At 38.8% G+C, this 19,803-nt stretch overlaps 1 protein-coding gene across 1 annotated transcript; it reads right to left on the bottom strand.

The window, feature by feature from the left end:
• Positions 1 to 3,442: 3,442 nt before the first annotated feature.
• Positions 3,443 to 4,006, bottom strand: LOC148690017 (uncharacterized). Its single transcript, XM_088687156.1, has 2 exons — positions 3,878 to 4,006; positions 3,443 to 3,787 (listed from the first exon to the last, which is right to left on the bottom strand). Exons 1-2 carry the CDS (start codon positions 4,004 to 4,006, stop codon positions 3,443 to 3,445), a joined length of 474 nt encoding a protein of 157 aa, XP_088543282.1.
• Between the last annotated feature and the right edge of the window lie 15,797 nt (positions 4,007 to 19,803).

Raw genomic sequence — 19,803 nt, 5'->3', positions numbered from 1 at the left:
GGAATATGATTCCACCACTTTCAAAAGCTATGAGACCTCATTTGCGGGCTTCATTCCTTTCGCTAAGAAGAGCTTTTGCCGCTATCTTCTTCAGCGGATCAAGCTCAGGAACACATGTATTTCCTCATTTATTGGTTGAACAAACATGTGTTCCCTAACAAGTCTAAGGGGCTAAAGCTAGAGTGGATCCCCTTGGTGGAAGCTCTGCACTTCTTTGATGATGTTGCTACAAGGCCTTTCATCCTTGCTCACCTATATCACTTGCTCTATGAAATGACTAATGGGTAGCCTTTTGAGACAAATCTTAATGGAGTAACCTGGATGATCCAAATTTGGCTCTAATGGTACTTTCTAGAGTTTCTGGCTTCAAACCTGGAATTCCCCGAAAGGGTAGCTCCTGCCAGAATTCTAGCAGAGGCTGCAGCTACCAGCCACTCAACCTTCTCCTGCCTCTATTTCTGCAAGATCTGCAGAACCATAATTGATCTTGCATGAGGTGCTTCTATGCTTAGGATGTATCATTGGTTCTCTGACAATCTTTTTCAAGACTCATTCGAGGCGAATGCTAGAAGATCTTGCAAGGAGAAGTTCATCAATTGCATCCAGCAAAGAGACCTAGCTTGGGGAGTGAGAAGTGACCGAGCTGCCTCCAAATATAGGCTGAAGGTTTACCATCCCAATTTCTATGGCAGACAGTTAGGATTTAGGCAGGCCATCCCTATCATTTTCTTTGACTCAGTGCACTGTGGCACCTCTTATCGCCTCTACTCCCCCTTCGATGTCACATTTCGAGCAAGCAAGCGTAGCCTGGAAATGATGACCAAAATTGCACACAAGCCCACTACCCTTAACTTTGAGTGTATTGCTCTGTTTACCACTTGGTGGGAAGCCAAGTGGTCCAAAAAATATGAAAGGGATATCAGGAAAGCCCATGACAGGATCTTCGAGCAAGTCTTTTTCAAGTCTCTTCCCAAAAAAGAAGAATTAGAGAGATAGAAGAAAGCCATTAATGAGAAAAATCAACTTTTGTTGATAAGTGACTTATCTTCCTAACTCTTTCCTTTAATTGCTTGATTTTATCAAATGTTAACTTTGTTTTCTCAATTATACAGCCCAAGGCAATCCTGCTGAAGCAGTCGTCGGGCACGAGGAAGAAGAAGCAGTTGACACCCTAGTTCTGTAAGAAGCTGCTGCTGAAGCTATTAGGCAGGGAGTTGGCCCAAGCCAAACTCTTGGAGAAGCTAAAAATATCTTTGAGATGTTTAGTGAATCCGAGACAGAGGCAGGACCAAAGGCAGAAACTAGAATATCTTGTTGGGCAAAGCCCATGGTTGTAGAATCTTATGATTCAGAGCCCGAGGATAGGAGGACCAAAGATAGGCATGATGTCCCTACTCCTAGAACAACCCCAACTAGAAAAAGAACTAGGTCCCAGACCTCTCAAACTTTTCAATCTCTCCTTGCCATTCCAGCTGAAGCGGGCAGGAAAAACAAAAGTTTACTAGTGAGCACTATATCCTTAAATTTCTCCACTCTGCTCCATTCTCATAAATATCAAACTTATTGCATTTTTCTTTATGATTAGGACTTGTTGCTAGTAAGAAGCTTGACTCTCCTCCCAAGGGGGTGAAGGCCAGTGAGGATGAGCAACAAAGTGATAAGGAAGTTCTGTCTAAGATTTTGGAGGAATTGAAGGTAGTCATTTATTTTGAACACTCAATATCCATTTTCTCTTCCATTTTTAACTCTCCTATGCTAACTCCAATTGGTTTTCCCAAAGCAGGTTTCCAAGGCAGAGGGAATTTCTAGGAAAAACCTTCTTCACCTCTAGCCCAACCTGTGCAAGCTTCTCCTTTTTCGGGCCAAGCCTTTAGAGGTATCTTTTTTTCCTCAAAAATGTTACTTTTTGAATCTTTAAGATCCAACTTCTAAACTGACTTTTGCTATTTTAGACAAGGAAAAACACTCCAGCACCTGTAATTCAGCAAACATTTACTCCATCTTTTTTCCAAATTCCTCCAGCCATAGCCGTGACTCCCACCTCTCGATTCAACCCTACAACTTGATAGTTGTTTCATTATGTAAAAGATAATATCACCTCTTTAAGTTTTCTTTCATTTAGCCATCTTATGTTTTCTGTCTTTTGATTTTGAACTTATGTTTTGAATTCTACCTCTGTTAGCCTTTACCTCTTCCAGAAGCTACTAAGTTTCCCACACCGGCTGCTAAGGAACCAACAGTCCCTGAGATACCAGTTGTCTCAGATGTGACTAGCCCCAGGAGCTCTCATGTTCCATCTTTATTAAGCTAGCCATATTCTCCTAAAGCAACTACAACAAAAACCCTTTTTTCCAAGGTTCAGGGTCCATCTAAGGTATATTCAACTTACCAACTTATCTTTTTTTTATTTTTTATTTGGTTTAAGATTATCCTTCCAATTTGTTCTTTTTGTAATTTGACAGGCTTCTAGTGATGGTTCGGGCAAGACTTCTCAGCCTGCTGTGAGCAAAGTGGTTCCTTTCCACTTCTTTGGGCCATTGGAGCTTCAAAGGTCCCAATTCCTAGGCCTAGGAATGTGGATGCTACCAGATCCTTTTCCTCTTCCACTGTTGCCACTACAAAAATTGCCATTGCTGCTACTGCTGGTTTTGGTGGTGCTAGTGTCATACCCCCACCGTTGGTTTTTCTCCCAGCCACAACTTCTTTGCCAGAGCTAGTTAGAGAGTTCAGGCAAATTAGGACTAAGATGATATCCCTAAGGCGTCTTTCTGATTCCTAACACCTTCAAGATCAATGTAGGATTTTCAGAGCATGGATGTAGAGGGACTTGTTTGCCTCCTTCAGTCTTAAGGCAATTTAAGATGCTGAGAAAGCTCTATTTGAGTTGTTCCAGTCCAAGCAAATGACCAAGGTGCAGTATGAGTCATTCATTTGCTTCTTTGAGAATTTTAGGGCTTTGAAGGATCAACATCTTAGGGTTGAGAGGCAGTCTAATCGGGTGAGGTGCTACAAAGAGAAGTGTGAACAGACTTCCACTAATTGAAGGAACAACTCTCTACTTTAAAGGGCAAGCAAATGATCTTCTCTAGCAGGCTTTACAAGAAACTAAAGAAGGTGAAGAAAGTGAACCAGAAGATGGAAGAATTAGAAGCTCAGCTAGCCAAGAGCAACATAACTCTAGAAGAGCCAAAGTCGCATCTTCACCATAATGCAGACTTATTATTCCAGAATAGCTGCTCTGGCAAAAGATGTAAATTTGTGAAACAAACTTTAGCTTCTGTATGTTCACAATTATTAAATAAAAAGATCTTTCATTGTCCTGCTACTCTATTTGCCTTTTTACAATTACTTGTCATTTTGCCTAGAAGTAGCCCCCTGTTTACACACACACACACACACACACACACACATACAAGGAATCTTCGGGAAACTACTCTAGTTGTCAAACTTCATCAATGTAACAGTCTCTAGCATCCCAAAGAGTTGGGTGATACTTTTTTAAGAACTTAGCATTGATTGGATGTTTTTGTGGACCTTTTTCTATATCTGCCAAGTAATATGCCCTTTTATCTAATACTTTGAGAATCATAAAGGGGCCTTCCCAAGTAGGACTCCACTTCCCAAATCCTCTAAGTTGAGCCCCCAATGGTAGGATTGTCTTCCACAGTAGCTCTTCTTCTTCAAAAGATTTCAATTTTACTCTCTTGTTATATGCTCGGGCAACAGCTCTTTTCCCTTCTTGGATCTTGTTTAGAGTTTCAATGTAAACATCTAAATCTTCAACCCCCTAACATATGGTTTGTACAAACTCATTACTGTGTAGACCAAATTGGTTATGTATTCTCAAAGAGCTAACATTGATTTCCATAGGAAGTACTGCATCTTGCCCGAACCTAAATGCTAATGCATAAGGAGTAATTCTAGTTCCTGTCCTTTTTGAAGTTCTGTAAGCCCAAAGAGTATCGCCCAACTTTTCATGCCATTTCTCTGGGCTATCGGCCACCATTCTCTTGATGATGTTAACAAGAATCTTGTTGCTGGCTTCTGCTTGACCATTAGACTTGGGGTAATAGAGGCTAGACTAAATCATATTTATCTTGAATTTTTCTGCAACCTCATCTACCTCTTTTGAAACAAAGGATGGTCTTCTATCTGTAACAAGGACTTCGGGCACCTCATACCTATGTAGGATCTTGGTCTCAATAAACCTTTTGACAACAACTAAATTAAAAGTCTTTACAACTGAGCTTTCTACCCCTATAGTAAAATAATTAGTTGCCACAATTATAAAGGTATCTCTTTTACCAGAGACTAGATATATTTGCTCGATGAAGTCCATAGCCCATCCTCTAAAAGGCCATGGCTTTACAATTGGATTCAAGGGCACTAATGGAGTATGTTGCAAATGACCATGCCTCTGGCATTCTTCACACCCTTTACCATAAGCTTTGCAGTCTTTTTCCATATTGGGCAAGAAGTAACCATATCTTTTTAGTAACCATCTCTTCTTTGTTCTTGCTTGATGAGCTCCACAAATTCCCTCATGTACCTCAGCCATTACTCTTATTGACTCTTCTAGACCCAAGCATTTCAGTAGAAGCCCATCTGGGGTTTTCCTCAACAAAATTTCTTCCCACGGAACAAACTTAGTTGCATGTTGTTCGGTCTTCCTGCAAGTAGGGAGAGAAGGATTTCTAAAGTATTAAAGAATGGGAAACCTCCAATCTTCAACCTCGAGTTCTCCTGTTATTATATCCAAACTAAATTCCCTCTCAAAGATCAAAGGAAGGCTCATTGTCTGTATCTTCATGTTTATCTTTGATGTTTCTCCCTAATCTTGTGTTCTAGAGGTTAGTTGTGCCATCTCATTTGCAGCTAAATTCAATTTCCTAGGAATATAATTAACCGTGACTTCATTTCCCCAATATGCCAATAATTGAGTGGCAATCATGTAATACCCTACCATTGTGATATGCCTGCACTTGTATTCTCCATTTAACTCATTAATCACTAACTTTGAATCTCCAAAACCTCTAATTCTTCCACCTTTAATTGCATCATAATCTCTAAGCCAATGATTAATGCTTCGTATTCTGCTATATTGTTGGTGACATCGTCATAATCCAAGAGAAATGAATAGCAATAATGAGCACCTCATGGATTGATGATGATTATTCCTGCCCCTGCAGCCCGATGTGTGCACGATCCATCAAAATATAGCTTCCATAGAGTGATCTAGATACTAGATACCTTTTTTATTTCTTGCTGGGCCCAAGCTTCTTTGCCCGAAATGCCTTCTCTCAGTGGAAACTAGATACTTGCAACTTCCAAAGTATCAAGAATATTGATCATCTCCTTTTCAGGTTCTTGGTGTTCTGTCAAAAAGTCTGCAATTGCTTGCCCCTTCACAGCCCTTTGACGCACATATTGGAAACTGAATTCTGATAATGTCAGAATCTCCAATTCTTCCAGTCAGCATGGGTTTAGACAACATGTATTTGATCACATCAGTCTTAGCAATTATGTGAGTGTGGCAAAGCAACATGTAATGTCTCAACTTGCTAACGATGAAATACAAAGTTAAACATAGCTTTTCAACAAGGGTGTATCTTGTTTTTACCTTAGTAAGGATTCTACTAAGATAATACACTTTGTTCTTTCCCCCTTCATTATTTTGAGCCAATAAACTCCATATGGGCTTCTCAGATGCCGAGATGTAGAGCTATAAAGGCTTTCCCCTTTGGGGAGGCATGAGTACTAGAGGAGATGCCAAGTAAGCCTTCACCTTATCAAAGGCTTCTTGATGCTGAGGGCCCCACTCAAACTTGTCTTGATTATTTAACCTTAGCAAATGAGACAGGGGTTGGATCTTGCCCACCAGGTTAGCAATGAACCTTCTCAAGAAATTAATCTTTCCCAGTAATCTTTGCAATTGTACTTTGTTGGTAGGTGCAGGTGACCCTATTATGGCTTTGACTTTATTCTTGTCTACCTCCACACCTCTTTAATGAACTAAGAACCCCGAAAAGTTGCCCGATCTGACCCCAAAAGCATACTTTTTAGGATTCATCCTTAATTTGTGGGTTCTCATCCTCACTAAAGCATGTTTAAGATCTTCTAAGTGTTGCTCCTCAGTTTTAGACTTCACCACAATATCATCGAATGGCATTAGTTAATACTTTTAATATAGGTACAATGTTGGCCAACCATTCTACGTACTTTGCAGGTCTAATAAAATGTGCCTTTACTAGCTTCTCAATTTCTTCTTTAACTTTTTCTTCTATATCCTTTGACATCCTTCGTGGAGCTTACTTCACCGGCTTGTACCCATCCTTTATAGGCATTATGTGTTCTACCGATGTAGAATCTAACCTTGGCATTTCTGTATAATGCCATGCAAAGCAATCCTTGAACTCATGCAAAAAATCAATTATTTTCGCCCGATCAGCAGGTTCTAGTAAGCCACTAAGTTGTATTGGCCTTGGATCCTCCACAGTCCCTAAATTAATGGTTTCGAAGGGGTCTTGGACTTATGGTGCTGGCTTATTGAGCTCTATAGATAAAAACTCCATTGATAGGATTAAAAGCACACCACAAAGTAGCACACAAATGTCCTATTGATTTTCCTTATTAACACTAAGATTTGTCAATTGTAGCATATGAAAATAAGGGTCTTTCCCGCAGAAGATTGTTTTATCTAACTACTTAAAATGTCACAAAAACTGGGCTACTGTCCCTACTGGCCAGCCACTAAAAAATAATTAATAGACCGACTTATACTTATCTAAAGTCCATGAAATTTTATATGCAGACACTAGATACACAAAGCTACACTCACACAAATTTTGGGATTTTTGGAGTTAATTTGCTATTTAAATTAAATTGAACAAAAACATAACAGAAACAGATTTTTAAGTTGTTCCCAAATTAAGAAAAACGAGTTATGGGAATTGTTATCCACCACCAAATAATCATACAAACATGTTACGTTTCATTCAAATTCCTTCTATTTTTGGATGAAGATGCTCAAGTTGGCTCAATGTTAGAACTCAACCTATTACTCTTTCTTATGTGGTATGTTAAGAGAATGGCATTTTCAACTTAACATAGTCCCTAGCATGCAATCTAGAATGGCATGTTCATAGATTTAACAAGTAGAAATCATTAAGAACGAAAAGAGTTTGAGTCATCACAAGGCATCGTAAGTACTGACGTTGTCTTACTTATCCTAGAAATTGGTTCACATGTTAATCGCAATTAACAAGTACTACTCTAGAACATATGTAGGTCCTCATTCAACAAGGGCAGGCACACACATGTTCATAGCATTAGAATCCTAGATATACTTACTAAGTATGCATCCGTAGAAAACACATAAATAATTCATCAATGAGACAAGTAGTGAACCAATTTTCATCCATTCATAAAAGTAATTCAAACGAAATTTCATAACAAACTTGCAATCATATTCGAGGCTTCAAACAACCCCTAACTACTAAAAATTTAATTACACAATCCTTAAGTTAAAACAAAAGATAGGCATGAGTTTGAGAAAATAGAACCGAAAGAAATCGACTGAGGCTTCCTCTTTCCTTCCTTCCCCAACGCTACTTTTAAACCAATTCTTGCTGCATCATTTTCTTCTCCTTAACTCACTCACTAATAGCCATTTAGTGATGACAATAAGTGAGAGGAAATGGTAAAACAATTCTAACTCCTTGGGTAGCCTTTATGCTAATTACTCCCTCTTAATCCTCATCTTTACTTCCATTTCCTCTGAAATTTGAATAGGTGTCAGCTCGTTTGTTCTTGAGTGCATCAGTTTTGGCTGCTAGATTTATTGGATTTATTGCTTTCAATGCTTTCTTGTCAGTTACAAACTGCTCAGCCTCTTGGGAACCTTTTAGTATTAAAACGGCCACAACTTTTTCTTGAAAAATTATATTAACAATCCGTGAAATGCTCCAGAAAATAGACATCCGTAGCTTTCCAAGCATGTAAGACTCATTCTTTAATTCATTCTGAGCTGTCTGCAACTTGCTTCCAAAGTCAGCTGACCTGCACAGGCAGTTTTGACGAATTTATTACTTAAAATCCCACTTGTGCTATTTTTCTTTTCTTTGCTTGACAAATCCTACAAAACACAAAAACAAAGTAAATAGCTCAAAAATATAAGGAACTAACTAAGAAAAGATAAGTGAATTTGATGTAAAATATATATAAATATGAGCTTATCATCCATCGACTTTGGGACTTCGGGCATGTCATCGGGCCAATCTAAGTCATATATACATTTTGCCATGTGTACAGCAGCTTCTACATTTTTTCCAAAAAACTTTCCTTCTTGATTATCTTTAGTGCTGAAATCTCCTTCTTCCCACTCTGCCATTTCTTTGACTGAGTTTTGCTTAATTTCTCTTCTTTTATTTCCGTACTCTAGCAATCTTTTGATTAAAGACTTGACTACTACCACCTTGGTCCTTCCTCTTTTGGTTTTTCATCATTGGTGGTGGTAAGCTGGGATGACATGAGGCCTATTCCATTCCTTCTTGACAAGCAGCAATCCTTGTTCCAAGAGTTTTTGGGCCGTCACCTTTGTAAGGTAGCCGTTCTAATTAGCTTTTAAACATTGCAGAATCTCGACATCGGGATTATAGAAGTTAGCCTCCGCGATTTTGGATATGGGGAGAAATGGCCATGACTCGGCCTCCATTATGTCCCAGAACCCTTGCCCGACAGTAGTTGGTTCATGGTAAACAGTAATTTGTTAATGCAACGTAGATAGTATAGACAAGATTTGGTGTATCCAGTCACTTCATAATAAAGCCCTATAAGTGGAACTGCTATCTACCACAAAGAATGCCAACATGATCTTCTTGGACCCCAGACCTATCTCTAAAGGCAGTATACCATGTGTTTTAGTAAAAGCCCCAGAAAAACTAGTTATTGTGAGGTTTGTTAGGATGAGGTCTTCTTCACTTCTGGCAAGCCTTTTTATCTGCTTAAAGGGTAACTGTTTGGACCCAAAATTACACCATCGGCCCATGCAATTGAGGCCGTTGAGAAAGCATGATTCTAGACCGTCGGATCAGAAAGTTAAGATAATTTTGTTTTGAGATAATGTTATGGTTTTTAATCATAATAATTATCTTTTAATAAGTTATCTCAAATTTTCTTATACAAAATAAATGGGATAAAAATCATAGTCCCAATGTAGAAGCAAGTAGAACAGTCTGATTTAATTTGGATTTGTTAGCAGTGTACCATGTGGGTTAGAGCAACTCGGCTTGGGATCTTATCACATAACATAGCATGGATTTGCAAATTTTGGATAATGGTGAATAGAAAGCCTAAGTAGGTTAGGTTGATTGACAAGTAGTCAGAAATGAATTTTAAATGGTTTGAAATTCATTAAATGGGATCAAGATGTATGGATGAGTGATAGAATTATGACAAGAAAAGAAAGCCTAGCTAGGCTAGGTTTTTAATTACGATGGGATAAGTCAAGATGGGCTTTTATCTTGTTTGGAAAGCCAACCAAGGATGCTAAAAGTTTTAGTCAGATGACAACACTTGCAAGACTTGGAGATAAAATCACACTATATCAGGTTGCTGCAAATGAACACGTGGGTTCAGTTTGCGTGAGATGGTATGACTAAAGCATGGGCTTTGGCCTGCGTAACGTAAATTTCTTTATGAGTTTGAAAACAATTGGATTCTGTAACAGGTATCCAACAAGTGTCAGCCGCCAAAGCCAGTATATCAGTACTATAAATAAAAGACAACGTGCATCATCGAGGGACCTTCAATTCAACATACAATTGCCCTGCGCAAAACCTCTCAAACATCTTGAAGTTTTTTTTATTTTTCTTTTTTCCGCCGACACATCTTTAGTTTGGATAAACAGCACTGTGAAGGCAACCGGCGAACATCTTCAGTTTGGATAAACAGCACTGTTGCCGTAGAATCAGCCGTTCCTGAAACACCTTCAGTTTGGATAAACAGCACTGCGTCGAGACCGACTGGTTATCTATCCAAGTCTCGGTCGAGAAGGATTTTCGAATCCTTATTAGCAGAGGTCATCTCATTAGCCTTCTCGGCAAAGTGAGGTATTACCAGGTTACTAGATTCGGCATCCTGAGAGCCGAATTTGATATTGAACTTCGCAGAACTAGCAGCCTTGTCTTCAGGCCCGAGAATCCAAAGGCCGAGATTTGTTCCTTCCTCGGCTGCAGTCGCAAGATAGAGAAGTCAGCAACGCGCTCAACGTAACATCAACAAATTTTACTCCTCGGTCGACGAGTTGGCACGCCCCGCATTTAACCGAAGGACTTAGTTAGTTTATTAGTTATTCGGCCTGGGCGCCGTTTAGGCTTTGTAATTTTTAGGGTCAACAGTAACACATTAACTGCTGCTCCTCCATCTATCAACACCCTTTTGAAATGAACCCCTTCCAAGTGAGCTATTATATAAATGGGTTTCAAATGGTTTACTAATGAGAAACTTGGTTTTCCGAACACCATTCCATCAATATAGATTATTTCGGGCATCTTTTGCAAGGGGTTGGGCAAGGTGAACACTTTCAGCTATTCTCTGCTATTTTCTTCAAGGTTTACAAGGGTCGTCATTGGTTCTTGTGATAAATAATGTTCTTGCATGACGATTGGTTGATCGGGTTCACCACAGAACATGGAGGACAACATATAAGTCATGTTAACATGAAAGTTGCTAGGTCTAGGTGCTCCCTCCTTTTTATCCGCAATCTGGCACAGGAACTAATCCATCCAAGCTTGGCCTTCTTCATTTAACATTAACTCTGGTGCTTCATCTTCTTCCATTGTGTTGAAATCAAGTAGTTGTTTGGGAGTTCTAAAAGGAATACCCTCTTGTGGTGGTGGAGCTACTCTTCTTTTAAGAGATATGGTTCCAAAACAGATAGGCTCTGGGTTCTACCCTGGTGTAGGCACCATAACCATACTCTATTGGATTCTTCTTAATACCCTGTATTTCCCCGAGTGAGGTGTCCGATGAACATGGTCTGCTCCTCTATCTGCCTTGTTGTTAGCCTTCTCTATCTCCCCTCTGTTCCTCTAGCTTGGCTACCTCTCACTGCCCTGGACAAACTTTTCAATCTTGACATTCCTTGAACCTTTTGACCAAATAGGGATACGTAATGAATTCATATGTGTTTTGTGTTGTCTCTGCACCCTTCTTATCATTGATGCCCTCATTTTTCTAACCGGCCTTCTATCATTTCCTACTACATACCATTTTAGTCTGAGTCGGGCTGATTTTACCTTTGTGACTAGTGGCATCGGTCTTATATTCCATTCTGTCATTCTTGACCTTGTGTTACTGTGACAGGTTGAGTGGGGTACTTTAACATTTCTTCATCGTGGCAACCTTCCATCCTTATCACCTACCTTTTCAGAAGATTCAAAGTTTCTAAACACTTAAGACAAATTCTTAGGTTCTAAATCTCTTCCCAATCTACGAAATATATTCTTGGAGGTTTCTTTCTTGAACTCAGATTTCTGGAGGTTAGCCATGTGGGCTTCTTGTTCTTCATTCTCCTTTCTTTTAGCTAACTCTTGGTCAATGATGGCACCTAGCACTGGTACCTCTAACTCACATTCATATTGGCACTTACTACACAACACTACTCCTCTAATTACCTTGCCTGAAGTTTATCAGGAAACCTTCTACTTGCTTCAATAGGTCTATGTGCACCTTTTTTTTCTCCTTTCATAGTAACTCTCCCTTTTCCTTTCTCTACCCAATTGAGGTTTATCATACTAATTAGGGCTTTGGGGAAAGAATTTGTGTCAATCATCATGTTAGCCTGAGGCTTTTCTAGTAACAATTTCCCCTTAACAATCAAGTCTTGAATCCAATCTCTAAACTGCACACAATTGGTGATGGAATGATTGAAAGTATAGTGAATCTTGCAGTACTTCTTTCCCTTTAGTTCCTCAGGTTTAGGCATCTTTTTGGTATTATCGAGAAAGATGACTCGGGCTCTTACTAGTTCTTCATAGATGTCTGCAGCCTTGGTTAAATTAAATGAATATGCCTGATATTTTGGAGGCTTCATAGGAACAAACCCTCCATCATTCATCACAATCTTTTGATCCTAAATTACTTGAACCAGCCCCTTCACTGTCAAAGGCCTGAAAAGAGTAGTCATCTCTACCGTGCACAAATATACTCATTCTCTAAAGTTATCTTCATTATCTCTTGTTTCCAAGTTTTCAAACTTTAACTGATGTATTGGTGCTTTATTTTTGTAGAACGGGGAAGTCTTAGAGGAGTGTTTCACTTGTTGTTCTTTTGTCAACAACTTCTCATACTTGGTTGCTGCATCACCTGCTCTTGGAATTCATTAAATTGTACATCATAGAACTTCTTTTTCAAGAGCAATCTTAAAGCCTTTTGTGCAATAACTATCAGTTGAGCATGATTGATAAGAAACTGGCTTCTCATCCTAGTTCTCCTGAATCTCATTATGAAGTCCTTTGTAGATTCATGTTCATACTGTTTTACCTCCACTAAGTCATTGATGGTCATCTCTGGTTCCACTCTATATAATTGCTCATGAAAAGCCATCTCCATCTGCCCCCAATTAGCAATGGAATTAGAAGGCATCAAAGAATACCATTGGGAAGCCAGCCCTACCAGAGAATTCCCAAACAACCTTAACTTGTAGTTAGGATTATCTTCAAAAGCCACAAAATAGTTTAAGGATTTGAAAATATGATCTCTAGAAGACATATTACAATATTCCCCACTAAAAGTTGGGAAGGCAGGCAATTTCAAATTAGGATTGAAGGGATTGTTCATCCATATATGCAGGGAAAGGTTTCTGGTAGGCGATTTTGAACATCAAGCGGGCTTAAGGTTGAACATTTTGCACCACCATTCTCCTTAACTTTGCTAGTTCATTACTGAGTTGTTGATTAGCTAAATTGTTTTGTAGGGAAGAAGAACTCCCCCACTTCAAGCCATGATCCATGCCCGAGAAAGCTTCATTTGCTGGATCGGGCTGCCTCCAGCTAGCTTCTCCCCCATTATAAACCCATGGTGGCGGTCAATAGGGTAGAGGTTTCCTTCCATCAATAGGCAAGTTTCTAGCACTGGGGCCCTTACCTGGATTGGGCATGCCAAGTTTTATCATATCTAGCCCCTTGGCTTCATGACCTCTAATGGTGTTGGCAAGAAATCTGGCAAGCCCGACTCTTGTGGCTCGTCTCCTACTTCTCCTTGATGGAATAAGGAGTTGGGGAGATTGCAGAGAGCTTTAGTGTGGAGGATGGAGTGGTGGTGAAAACGACACATGGCAGTGCAAATAGGGAGTAGAATGTACCGGAGGAGCAACCAATGTGCGATACACTTGAGGATGAGGTTTCAAAGGGGATGAACTTGGAGGTAGAGAGACGTGATGAGGCAAATAGAGAGTTTGATGTTGGAGGAGAGAGTAGTGAAAATGGTAAAAGTGGAAGTGGCAGTGGTGAAAAGGGTGAAGATGAAAGCGGGAATGGCATTAAGTGCAGCGATGGAAGTAGGTGTGGTGTGAAAGAACTTAAGCTAAGGTTATAGATACTAATTGCATAAGCTCAACTCAGTTACTTATGAGTGAGTCGTTTACTTCATTATATAAAGATTAGAAGATGAGGTTATAGTATAAATATTATCCCAGATTACAAGGGAATTCAAAATATAAATACATAAACTGAACATCAGGTTTGCACGGTGGAGATAGAGTCTAAAGTGAAGTGGAGCTGTGTTGTTCTCTATCTGTTGAAGAGTTCTTGAGTTAGCCAAAATGTCGCAACAGGAACTTTGTAATTCAAACTGTACGAGCTTGGATTAATCATTTGATAAGCATTGCTGACCTGGAGGACATGTAGGATTATTAGGTTTATCACGCTCCGGCAAAGCGATCGTTGACAAACAGGAAGCTTGGAGATAAGATAATTCAATAGAGATAAGGACAATCCTTTTATGAGCATATCAACAATTTGGTCTGTAGTAGCCACATAACCAACAACAATTTCTTTGCGCACCACTTTTTTCTTGAACATAGTTGTAATACCTTGAAATTTTAAATATATGAATATGCGGAGGAAAATCGAAAATAAATCGATTAAGGGTTATGGGAATAGAATCGGGAAATTTTAAAATTTTGTTCCGGAAATTATTATAATTTACATATTGAGATTTTATGTTATTTTTTTGGAGGAATTATATTATTTACTTGAGTTTATTTTTAAATTAAACTAGTTACGAAGTTTGACGCTTGGAAATTAATTAATTAAAATCCGTAGACCTTTTGAGGTCACAATTTATATTTGAATATAGCTTGATATCACGAACGCATAGGCGCAAACCATTTGTGAAACGAAGTTATAACGAAGAAGTTATTAACGTTTAAAGTTAGGGATATATTGAAAATTTTAATTCCATTTAGAAGACTCTAGAAATTTGGAGCAATTAGTTGTGCCACGTGTGTGGCTGTGATGAAAGGAAAATAAATGATGGATGGCTGAGATTGAAAGAAAAAGAATAGAAAGGAGGGTGACAAATGGGAGAGGAAAGAAATGAGGGAAAAGGAGAGAAATGAGGGTGCAGGGGACCCCTAACCCGTGAAAGGGACGAGCCGACCCGGTCGGTGTTCTTGCCATTTCCGACGGATTTTAACCCTTTTTCCGGCGAATCCCATCAAACCACCACTTGGGAAACTCTCCATAAACTTCCCTTTTCCTATTACACCCCAAAAATCATGAGATTTGACCTTAAAAATTGGGAAAAACACATCGGTGGGTGCGGCGGTGATTGTTCGAAACCCACCAAATTGTGAAATGATGTCCTCAAATTACCACTACTAGTAAACTCCCCTTGAGGCCTGGAACAAAGCCCACGCATTGGTTAGGGCATCGGAGTTGTTTTGGAGTCGAATCAAGGACACACAAAAACAAGGGTTTCGGCGGTTCGTGGCCAATTTGAGGTGTTTCCCGGCCAAATTGAACATGGCCACAGGTATGAAACTTACTCCATTCATTGAGATCTACAACCCTGTAAAATTTGGTAGTTTTTAGAAATAGTTAAATTTTCCGGTGAGTCGGGACGGCCGACCGCCACCTACGGCGACGCGTGTCGCGGCGCACGGCCAGGGAGCTGACATTATGTTTTTATGAGAATTTCGTTATTCTAATTATGCTTTTGAGTCTATTTGCTATGGTTTGAATATTAACACAATTGTGGTGTATATATTGGATTAATTGAACATATTCGGATTTGGTTTGAATTTTAGAAATGTGAACTACGAAAGGCTTGATCCCACTCAAGGGTACGTAGGCAGTCTAACAAAGGTTAGATGTAGCCTTAAATAATCGAGAATTAATATTTAGATGGAATTTTGATCTAAGAGAAGGAAATTGTTCTAAATTGGAAGTGAAATTGTATGTGTTTTGTAAATGATTAATGGTTATGGATTATGCGGGATGAAGGAAATTATTTGGAGAATGATGACTAATGATAGTGAATTCAAATGTTAATTTAAAGATATGTTTCGACATTTAAGAAAATATGGATAGATTGTAAGAATTTGAATTATTGACTTAGAGAAATGTGATTAATGGAAATAAATTAACTATGATTGTAAGTTGGGCCTACTATAATTAACTCTCGAAAACATATATTTCAGGGGCGGGGCGTGACAATAGTGGTAGTTAACCTCGACATGGTGCATCTGAGCTTGATAGACTGGGTTAAGGGCCACTAAAAGTGCACTTATATTATCACACCATGAGAAAGATGAAGATTCTGAAAAATGTGATGAAACCAAGATAAGGTGGCAGCTGTGTATGCCATTTGTCTGTACTCGGCCTCTAGGCTTGAACAAGACACCCCCATTGTTTCTTGGAACTCTAAGACACTAAATTATCACTAAGAAAAATGCAATATCCCCTATTTGAACGACGATCATTAGGATCTCTTGCATTATCTGCATCGGTAAATGTAGTGAGAGTGAGAGGGCTAGGTTTGTACACAATTCCATAATCATGAGTAGCCTTCAAATATCATAGAATGCACTTTACAGCAGCCCATGTGCAATGGTTGTTGAATGCATCTATTGGCAGATCAGATTCACTGCGAAAGCAATGTCAGGTCACATAAAGAGAAGATATTATAAGGCTCAAACCATACTTCAAAAATCAGTACCATCAGACAATGGTTCACCTTCATATTAACTCAATTTCCTTCCAGTTGTAGCGGGAGTGGTGAATGATTTGGCATCAGTCATTTGAGTCTTCTTAAGTAGGTTGAGGACATACTTTGACTGAGAAAGGTACATGGCATTAGGTGTCCTCTTAATTTCCGTTCCCAAAAAATAATGTAAGGGGCCAAGTGTTGGAAATGTGCCCTAAAGCCAATCATATGATGATACTTTACAGACATTTCACATGTTAAACTAATCTAGTTTAATATAAAGGGCAAAGATTATTGCTCAAAGTCATCTCATATAAATGTTATATGCTTCCAAGGAATATGTAATTGGGAAAATGTGATCTAAAGAAGTTAGATTCATGAGACCATTCTCTTTCGTATACATATCATAAACGTTCCTAATCATAGGATTGCCAATTGGGCATTGACAGTTCGTTAAGATCAATACGTGCTATGTCTTCTCTTAGAGAAAGTGACTGGTCTTGAGTCCTTGGTGTGACTAACATGAAGACAAACATGTAGGTGCTCAATAGAGAATGAGTCCACTGAACACGATCAACAAGGAGTTCTCATACTCATGTCACATGAAAACTCATGGTTGGGATAATGCAAAGTATTCATTTGACCTGAGGCATCATAAATGTCTTATGGTTAGGTCCTTAATCTTTGACTATGTCAAAGTCACTCCGTCAAAGGGTGTCCAAGGCATAGTTGGGGTTAAGCCACTTAGCCATGGAGGCAAGTGAATGCACAACAAGGGATCTTTAACCTTCAAACTGTTTGAGGGAGAATACTCTATGATATGATTAAGAATCTTTGGCCAGAGTATGAATAAGATTTAGGAATTGGATAGTAGACATGAATAAACTATCAAATCAAACAATGTGGTCAAGACTATTGTATTAGAGAAAGACCGTATTTCATTGTAATCCTAAACTGAATAGGTTCTCCACCTCTTCTGATTAACTTGGGTAGCCATGACATATTGCTAGGTGTCACTCATGGTTTGTGGAAGCCCTAAAGGTGTATAAGCACTAAAGGGAGAATTGAAAAGTAAGTTTCAATTCACAATTGATTTGAAAAGTTCTAATTGTCTACTACTTCGCTAAAAGAAACTTAATGGATCGTACACCGTGTAAGGTAGAGATTAAAAAAACAATGGAGATGAGTAAGGATAATTAAATGGTTTAATTATTTATGGCTAGGATTAATTAATCAAACTAATAAGTTCGTTTTAGACCTCAAGTTAGTTTTGGGTCTGGTTAGTTTTGGGTCTCAAGGCCCAATAGGCTTCGAATGTCAAGTCTAATATAACTCAAGTTGTATGACAACTTGAAAACACAAAGGGCATGAAAGCCCAAGGAACCCACATGGCCGGCCATAGAAAGTGTGAGGGAGAATTGGTTTTAGTTTCAATTATGCCACTCAATGTAAGTGGCTATAGAAAGGAAATTATAACTCATTCCCTCATAAAGGTTTTCTAGAGAGAAAAGAAGAAAAAATACAAAAAGCTCTCTCTTCTCTTAGGAGGCCGGCCATCCTAAGAAGAATGGACTAGCATCCATCTCTTCCTAGGTTACTCATCTCTTCCTCATTGTTCTCCTTGGTATGGAAACTTAGAGGTTCCTTTTCTTGGGAACTTGGAGAATCCATTCATTCATCCATATCCAAGAAGTCATGGAGCCAAGAAGCAAAGTTCCTCCATCCACATCCATGGAGCCAAGGAGCAAGGAGACTAAGGAAAGAAGGCCCTCACATGGGTGAACATCCTTTGCTAAGCAAATAGGTGCTTCAAAGGTATAAAAGTTTCTCAACTCTTTTCTTTAAGATTTAAGTTGAGTCTTGGTTCACCACAACTACTAGGCCTTGAAGTTCATGGGTAAAGTTTTGTTTTTGAGTGCATACAAGCATGATTCCGCCTTTAATTGTTAATTGCATGCATACATATTGCTCAAATGAACTTGTTTTCACAAATTATTCCTTCACCAAGATCATTCATAGAAAACATTTGGCCAAGTTGGTGAATTAATTGAGAAATATGACCGGAATTGTTTTGTATAACAAGAATATCATCAACGTAAATCAACAAATAAATAACGGTTGAACAATTGAAGAAAGTAAAGAGTGATGAATCTACCATAGACGCCTGAAACCCCAATTCTTAAAGATGTTGAGAGAAGCATTGAAACAAGGCATAAGGTGCCTGTTTCAAACCATAGAGAGATTTATGTAAGCGACAAACATGTGAAGGGAATTGAGGATCAACAAAACCTGAGGGCTGTCTTATATAAACCTCTTTTGCTAAAGAACTATGTATAAAGGCATTCTAAACGTCAAGTTGGCCGATGGGCCAATAATAATGAAGATCAATGGAAATAATAAGTCTGATTGTAGCATGAGTGACAATGGGACTGAACGTATCATTGTAGTCGATACCTTTTTGCTGGTGAAAACCATTAACCACAAGATGAGCTTTGAACCTCTGTATGGAACCATAAGAATGCCACTTAATCTTATACACCCATTTATTAGGCAGGACGTTCATAGATGAATGAAATTGCACCAATGACCATGTGCTAATAAGTTGAAGAGCATTGAACTCTTTTACCATAGCCTGTCTCCACTATGGATATTTATTAGCCTGTGTAAAATAAGTAGGCTCAACCACATCTTTTGTTACAGTGGAAAGAAAAACATATTTGGGATTGGGTTTGTGGATTCCTTCTTTAGCACGTGTGATCATGGAGTGAATCGGTTGTATTGTTGTCTGAGTGGAGGAGGAAAAATTGATCGTACTTGCGTTCGTGGGTATGGAAATTCCTAGATTGGCAGTGCTATGGGTAGGGTGAGGGATAGGCATGACTAATGGAGAGATATTTGAGGAAGTGGTAGGGGATGGTAACAGTGATAATATAAGATTTAGGTTGGATAATTGGGTTGGAGGTGTGGCAAAATGTGATGGTTGGATAGGATTGGTAGGTGGTGGATTAGGAGACGGTAAGCGAAAAGATGAGGATGGTCCTATATCTAATCAGTGAAGATGTGGGAAGTGATAAGGACTTTGTAGAAATGGACTCTTTGTATGGGAAACATTGTTCATCAAACAAAATGTGACGGGACAAAAACATTCTTCTTGTAGACATGTCTAAACACCTATAACCTTGTTGATTTAATGAATAGCCAAGAAAAACACAACATTGGATTTAAATTGCAACTTATTACTATTGTATGGTCAAAGATAGGAAAAACAGGACAACCAAGACAACCAAAAACCTTTAGAAAATCATATTGAGGAGGTTTGTGAAAAAGCCTTTGATTAGGTGACTTGTTATTTAATACCTTTGTTGGCAAACAATTAATCAAATATTTAGTTGTATGAAAAGCTTTATCCCAAAATGAAGAGGGTGAGCAAGAAGAGTAAGCCCAGTTTCAACCATGTGACAATGTTTTGGTTTTGAAACTCCATTTTGTTCGAGATGATGTGAGCATGTAAAACGATAGTTAATTCCATGAAAAGTCAAGAAAAATTTGAATTTATTGTTCATATACTCACCTCCTCCGTCGGTTTGAAAGGTT

Source organism: Pyrus communis, chromosome 16 (assembly GCF_041283825.1).
Source record: "Pyrus communis isolate YQ-2024b chromosome 16, ASM4128382v1, whole genome shotgun sequence".
In the NCBI taxonomy this organism is placed as follows: Eukaryota; Viridiplantae; Streptophyta; class Magnoliopsida; order Rosales; family Rosaceae; genus Pyrus; species Pyrus communis.
Note: the sequence above shows the minus strand (reverse complement) of the source record. Positions and strands in the feature narration are given on the sequence as shown.